The 7479-nt window shown below is 47.4% G+C and overlaps 1 protein-coding gene across 3 annotated transcripts; it reads left to right on the forward strand.

Moving 5' to 3' along the window:
* Positions 1-2812: 2812 nt before the first annotated feature.
* Positions 2813-7204, forward strand: LOC119291130. 3 transcript variants are annotated; one of them, XM_037569843.1, is made up of 13 exons: positions 2813-3021; positions 3096-3242; positions 3350-3478; positions 3558-3676; positions 3944-4027; positions 4518-4634; positions 4791-5234; positions 5343-5740; positions 5847-5946; positions 6024-6080; positions 6176-6262; positions 6375-6503; positions 6583-7204. In XM_037569843.1, exons 4-13 carry the CDS (start codon positions 3617-3619, stop codon positions 6931-6933), a joined length of 1827 nt encoding a protein of 608 aa, XP_037425740.1. In that variant the 5' UTR covers positions 2813-3021; positions 3096-3242; positions 3350-3478; positions 3558-3616; the 3' UTR covers positions 6934-7204. The 3 variants fall into 3 exon arrangements, with proteins under 3 accessions (XP_037425740.1, XP_037425741.1, XP_037425739.1); XM_037569844.1 differs by having other exon boundaries at positions 2813-3242; positions 3343-3478; XM_037569842.1 differs by having other exon boundaries at positions 2813-3242.
* The last annotated feature ends 275 nt before the right edge of the window (positions 7205-7479 follow it).

Genomic DNA, 7479 nt, shown 5'->3' on the forward strand with positions numbered 1-7479 from the left:
TGGCGTCTGAATCGCAATGCCCTTTACTAGTTGAGGGCGCTGCCACCAGATATACCAGGCTGCCACGATAGCTAACTCGGCCATCGGAATCTCAGAAGATCCTTCATGCAGTTTTAACAAGATCTCCTTGGTGATTGAGCTGGACCTATCTTCCTTACTAGCCCTCTAAACTTTATCCAACAAACCCAATTGCGACCAAATTTCTTTGGTCCTTCGGCATGTGAACAAGCAATGTTGCATGTCTTCCACTCCGATTGAGCATATCGGGCATTGTGATGAGCACGGGATATGGCGCCCAGCCAACACTCCAAAGCAGGGAAGAACACCATGCAATACTTTCTAGAGGAAGTGTTTAATCTTCCCTGGAATTCGTAATCGACATACATCCTTCCATATATTATTTAAAGTCACGCTGCCTTGCCCATCTTCTCTTGTCCATCTTGAACCAAACTGGTGATCAAACTCTTTATGGTAAGCCGACATGACAGAAAATGTGCCCGAACGAGTGTAGTTCCAGGATACAAAATTCTCTGTCAACTGAACATTGAGTGGTATACCGAGAATTCTCCACACATCAACTGAAGATAATACGTCGCAGATCAAAGCTTCATCCCATTGCCCCGTATGCGGGTCGATCAACTCTTCAACTTCTGTGAGCATTATCCTGCCCCTTGGAGTGATTACTCGTTGTGAAGGACTACATGGGATCCATGGATCTTGCCATATGTTTACTTTGGAGCCAGTTCCAACACGCCAAATGCATCCTCTCTTAAAAGTTTGAATGCCTAAAACAATACTCTGCCAAGTATATGATGAACCCTTCTTAGGTCCAGCTTTCAGTATATCTCCATCTGGGTAATATTTTGCACTTAAGACTTGTGCACACAAAGAATCTGGGTTCTGAATTAGTCGCCAACACTACTTTGCTAACATAGCAAGATTAAAACTGTGTAGGTCCCTAACTCCCAATCCCCCTTTCTTCTTTGGGATGCACAACTTCCACCACGCAAACCAGTGCATTTTTCTTTTATCTTCATTATCACCCCACCAAAACCCAGATATCTCATCAGTGATGGCCTTACAAATCCCTTTAGGCAATTTGAACACATACAAAGCATGTGAAGGAATTGCTTGCGCCATAAATTTTACTAAGATCTCTTTACCCTGCATAAATAATGTTTTTTCTTTCCAGCCCTTCAACCTTTGACAAACTCTGTCAATCAAATGTTGAAAAGAATCACTCATGTCCACCCCTACCATTGTGGGAAGACCCCAATAAGTATCTAACAATGCCTCAGTAATAATGTCAAGTTCTGTGCAAATGTTCTCTCTCACACCAACCTCAGTATTTTGGGCTGAAAAATATGCTAGATTTTGCAGTACTTACCACTTGCCCCAAGCTGCTACAATAAAGACCCAACACCTTCTTGAGATTGCTTGCATTATGAACATCTGCTTTCATCAACACCAACGAGCCATCCGCAAATAAAAGGTGTGATATAGCGGGTGCACTCCTACACACCTTAACACCCTCCAATCCTCCAGTTTCCTCCTCGTGAGCTAATAAGCTTGATAGACCTTTAGAGCATATTAAGAACAAATATGGGGATAGCGGATCCCCCCGTCTCAGGACTTTACTGGGCACAAATCCGTATGTCTTCGTATTATTAAAACGCACTCTATATGTGACAGGAAACACACTCCATAATCAACTGCACCCAATCATGATGAAAACCCATCTTCAACATTATCTTCTCCAGAAAGCCCCATTCCGCACGACTTGTTCATATCAAGTTTAACGCCACAATGCCCTGTTGATCCATGGGTCCTTTTCTTCAATGCATGAAAACACTCATAAGCCACCAACACGTTATCTGTAGTTACTTCGTCTCATAGAGTTGAGTGTGTGTGAGTTTATATGAGTGTATGTGTTTGTATTGTTTTTAATACACTTGAGTTGAAACCAACTTTTCTTTCTTCCTTTTTTCGCGAACACAACCAACTTTTTTTATGTGTGTACGTAAGATTGGTCTAGCTAGCAGCACACGCGGTCCCGGTCGCTGTGGATATCTTGTGAGACTGACAAGGGCTCAGTTTACTGGTAGACAGTACTATACATGTGGTGAGCGTGTCACATGACCTGCGAAAGTTGTTTCTCATGGAGGTCAAGCAGCAGCAGCAGCAGCAGCAGCAGCAGAGGCAAGGCATCAGGGCAAAGGAGCGCCTGTTTCGAGGTGAAAAGAGGACAGATTCACCGCAGTCAACAGTGGACGTGTGCCTGTGCCTGCCCATTTCCTTGGCCGCTTTCTCCGGGGTTTTGGACTCGTGGGCTCTTGCTCCCTCCCTCCCTCTCTCTGCGATCTCCACCGTCCACACTCTCTGCTCGCTCGTGTCTGGTGCGTGGACACATAGGACGACTTCTATCAATTGCCTCGGCAGAGAGCAGCGTAGCGTGGTCTTCACATTCACAGGTAATAGGTCAAACAAGAGCCATGCATGTTACTGTGCCTGCATGCTAAACTGGCTGCGCTGTTTTTTTACCTCCCCTGCCGTATCAGCTCATCATCACCCTTCAGGCAAAACCTGCATATAATACGTACCCGCATCGTCCTTTTCATCGGGAGCAAAAGTCTTGAGCTGACTGTCCTGTTTGTTCAATTAATCCAAGCTTTATTTGCTTAAGGTGACGGAAGATTCAGGTAGCTCATCACCCTCTGCTCTCAACATCTGATGTAAAAAGGCGAGTAATCAGCAATGTGGGCATAGATAAATAAAGAGCTTCCAGATCTGGATAGAGTAGAATAGACTTGTGTGGAGCCCGCCCTGAGCCCTCACCTCACCTCTATCTAATAGAGTTGTGTGGAGTAGTAATAAAAACCTTGCATAGAAAAGGAGTGAAGTTGGTAAGTTTTTGGTCAGGCATAAATATACATCAACACCATAAACAAAGCATCGGAATAGCCGGACAGAGCAGAGGATCGATCGGAATAGGCGTACGATTCTCATATAGGAGCAGTGGAGGTACCCTCTAGGCTCTAGCACTTACCCGCACCTCCCTCAAGTTCATCCGTCGCCCTCATGCTCCACGCACACAGCCACCGAGAGAAGCAGCGGCGGCTTCGGGACAAGAGAAGGAAGACATTCAGAAGGCAGCCCAGTCCAGTGGTTTCGTTGGTTAGGTGATCAGCTCCTCGGCAACAACTCCGAGAAATCCCGCACCTTGTGGACGATTTTTGTGTAAGGTGAGATTCCTCTCCCTCTCCATTATAGGAGAGCGTCTCTCATTACCCGCCTCTCTTTCCTGTGGGTTTCTTTTCTGGCCTGTGTGTAATGTGGCTGCAGATTTCAGGTTTTAGCTTGGCTGGGTTCACCTGTGGGATCAGGCCGGAGGAGAGGAGCCATTCTTGAGCTCAGCTGCGCGGACCTGCTGGCTGCTGCAGTGGAGTGGCTCAGCAATGAATCGCATCTGCTCCAAGAGGTTCGCACCATGTGGTTTCTTTTGCAGCATGCTGTTTGGATTCTGGACTGGTCTCATGATATGATTCTGCATTTCTTAGGTAGAAGAAGCGCTTGTTGGCGATTCCGCGTCGGCGGTGGTTTTATTCTGCAAGAGCTAATGCTCAGGATGGAGAGCGTAGATTCGCCCTCTCCGAGGTGCCAGGCTCAGCATCAACAGGTAAATTGCCAGTTGCAGAGGTAAAATGGCGCCATTGTTTTTTCTCTTAATGTGCATAAGCAGAGTCAGTTTTCCTGTCAAATTGTTGCAGCAGGCAATCCAGGGATATTTTTCGCTATGTATCATTTTTCCTTGCTGTAGAAAATTCCCATCTCTGAACCAGTTTGTTTTGTCGAGGATCAAAACCGCATTGGTTACTGTTTTTGCTACATGCCTTTTCTATGCAAATATCTCATATTTTCTGTTTTTTTCTGTCCTTTTTGCAAGAATGCCGGCGAACCGAAGGATTATTACAGCACCAGTAAAACGCAGCCGCACAGCACTGAGATTCCATGCTCTTTGGTACAAGAGGTAAATGATTGAAATCAACAACAAAAAAAAAAAATCTCATTTTGGCTTACTACTAACATTTGAATGGTATATGGCCCATGTCAGACCTCTTATTAATTGCTTTCGACTTACTTGATTGTTTCTTAGTTGCTCGTGATTATGCCTTGTCCTTTTTGTCTTGAATGCCATATCCATGGACTAATTTGGCCAATTATACGAATTTCTGCAGGAAAATGCCAATTATCTGAATTTTGAGATTCAGTTCATGTTCATCACTTGTCCATCTTTGGTACAATATTACATGAAAAAGCTACTCAGTTGCCCTGTGTAAAAAACTAAAAAATGAATTCCAAATTTGAGAAATTTAAGGGGTAGGGTAGACATTGTTGCCCACAAGCTCGTCATACCAGTACAGTATAGGACCAGAGAATCAGTTCGACTGTATGTTTGTTGACATATATGGTCGTACTTCAATTCGGTTCTGATACTCATGATGGTGTTACTTCTGCAGGTCCAACACCTGGAGAAGCGACTAAACGATCAGTTTGCCATGCGGCGTGCTCTAGAGAAAGCATTAGGTCACAAGCCTTGTGCTATCCATTTATCAAAAGACTGTTACCTTCCAAAGGTATTTTTTTCCCCTGATGTAGCGATGTCGGAAGAATCAGAAAATTCAGAGTTAAAACACATCGTATTCATGAATGTTGTATGCACATCTTTTTTGGAGGGCTGTATGTTTGAATTCTTGATTCAAAGCAACTATCTATGTTTCATGTCATGTCAGCCTACTGAGAAGCTCATAAAGGAGATTGCGGTACTGGAGCTAGAAGTCATATGCTTGGAGCAGCATCTCCTGACACTCTACCGGCAGGCCTTTGACCAACAATTATGCAGCACGGTTTCTGCTTGTGACATGGAGAGAAGAAACAGGCAATCGACAAGGTCGTTTTCAGGCACACGCTCTGAAACTTCGGCGTACGATTTCTCAACCCCAAAGAAGCACCGATTGGTGCAGTCCAGCCGCATGGTTCAGGCACGCAGGTCGACAACGGCAGCGCTTAATACTGAACCTGACATTTCACAGCACAATGACAGCAAGACTGCTATCGGGCGCAGCCATTCCTCGCTCCTGCCGCGTTCCATCTGCTCGGCTAGAGTATCCCCTTCAGCGAACAATCTCGCTAGAGCTCTTAAACCATGTCATACTTCGCCTCTAACGTTCGTCGAGGTACATAACAATGTCCGAGTACTCTCGTAGTTTGTAACCTGTTTACCAGTGATCCTGGTTGCTGTAGGCCTGTTGCAATGTTGGTACTAACATCACTTTCATGAGCAGGAGGGCAAGTGCATGGATTCCAGCATTGTAAGCTTAGCAGATATCCTGGGTACCAGGATTGCAGATCATGTTCCTCAAACTCCTAACAAGATATCCGAGGACATGATCAAATGCATTGCTGGCATATACATCAGGCTCAGAGATGTCAGCGTTGTGCAACGCGCCTTCTTCCCCTCACCGTGCTCGTCCTTTTCATCGGCGAGTGGGATCTCTTCCAAATTTACTGGTGATATATGGAGCCCCAGATGCAGGAAAGAAAGCTTTATCGAGGCATGGCAGGACAGTTCATTCAGTTCGGGTGATTTGGGCCAGCAATGTGATTCTGTAATTGAGGTATCTGCTCTCTGCAAGGGGGCCCAGAGGTCTGCCGATGTGAAAGACATGTTGTGTAAATACAAGTGAGTGTTTTTTTCATGCCATATCGATGTGCTCCAGTCCATACGTTGAGCAAATGATCCACATAGCTATTTGTGTTTGACAGATTGTCATGTTGTCACTCTGCAGATCACTTGTTCAGCTGCTAGAGACAGTTGATCTCGGTGGAATGAAGAACGAAGAAAAGCTCGCCTTCTGGATCAATGTGCACAATGCCATGATGATGCATGTAATGCAACTATAGTTCCTTAGCCTGTACTCATATATCTGACCATATTCTTAATCCTAACATGGTTATTTTTTCAGGCTCATATTGAATATGGGATCCCGCAGAGTAACAGCAAGAGAATGCTGCTTACTAAGGTCGTATCGACATCGAATGGGAACCTGTTTAGATAAAACATCACCTACTCTTCCCCTCTCAAAATTGTAACCTGGCAAACATTTTTGCACCACAGGTATCCTACATCATCAGTGGCCAGAGGGTAAACGCGGAGTTGATAGAGTACCAGATCTTGTGCTGCCGAGTGCACTCTTCCGGACAGGTCCAGAATTCGACCCCCTCTTCTCAATTTCTGAACTCCATTTTCATTTGCTAGTTGGCATTGCAAATAATGGTTCTCATCAGATGCTCTGCTTCCCTTTCAAATTCTGCAGTGGTTCAGGCTGCTCCTGTACCCGAGATGGAAGCCCAGGGACAAGGACGAGCTGCAGGGGTTCGCCGTCGACCGGCCCGAGCCTCTGGTGCACTTCGCGCTGTCCTCCGGAAGCCACTCGGATCCAGTGGTACGTGCGCGCATAATTTCTTGTCTGCAATAGCGCATGGAACTGATGGATCGCGTCGTCTTGTCTTGATCGTGGTCAGGTGCGGCTGTACAGCCCGAAGCGGCTGTTCCAGCAGCTGGAGGCGGCCAAGGAGGAGTTCATCCGGGGCAACGTGGGCGTGCGCGGGTCGGGGCGCGGCAGGGTGATCCTGCCCAAGGTGCTGGAGTCGTACGCGAGGGACGCCGGGCTGGCCGCGCAGGAGCTGCTGCGCGTGGTGGAGTCGTGCCTCCCGGAGGGCCTCCGGGCGGCGGTGCGGCAGCAGGGGAGGGCGCGCGTGGAGTGGAGGCCCCACAACATGGCCTTCAGATACGCGCTGGCGCGGGAGCTGGTAGCGGTGGGGTCCCCGGCCGGCGTGCAGGCGCGGCAGGCGGTGACGCCTTCGGCTGCATGATCCCATGAACCATGATGATGATATGGCGTGGTGCTTGGCAGCTTGCTCCGTGCAAGAGTCCAAGAGATGCAGCGGGAGATTCAGATCTGCAGTCATCTTCTGGGCGTGATCCTGTTGGATGTACAGGGAGAAGGGTGGGTACGGGGCATACAGCAAGGCACAAGGACTGCATGCGTGCGTGTCGACGTGTATATCTGTTGCGATGTCATTCGTCGATACGCGCTCGCGCTCGCACGGAAATGTAGAGTAAAATACACACGCGGTCCTGGAACTCGTCGGCCCGCTCCAAAACAGTCCTGAAACTCGCGAATCGCTCCAAAACAGTCCCCATACACGTGATTAGGGTACACGTACGGTCCTGTGTACGTTTCTTATACGCCGGACGCGCCAGGTCATCCTCGCGAGCAGGTCCAGCCGGACCGCCTAAATCAGATCGAGCCTGGGATAGCCAAATTTTCCCTCCACCCAAAAATCCCTAACCCTTAATCCCAAATCCTCTCCTCTCCCTTTCAAAAAAAAAAAAAATCCTCTCCTCTCGATGGGCGG

This window comes from Triticum dicoccoides, chromosome 4B (assembly GCF_002162155.2).
Source record: "Triticum dicoccoides isolate Atlit2015 ecotype Zavitan chromosome 4B, WEW_v2.0, whole genome shotgun sequence".
Lineage (NCBI taxonomy): Eukaryota > Viridiplantae > Streptophyta > Magnoliopsida > Poales > Poaceae > Triticum > Triticum dicoccoides.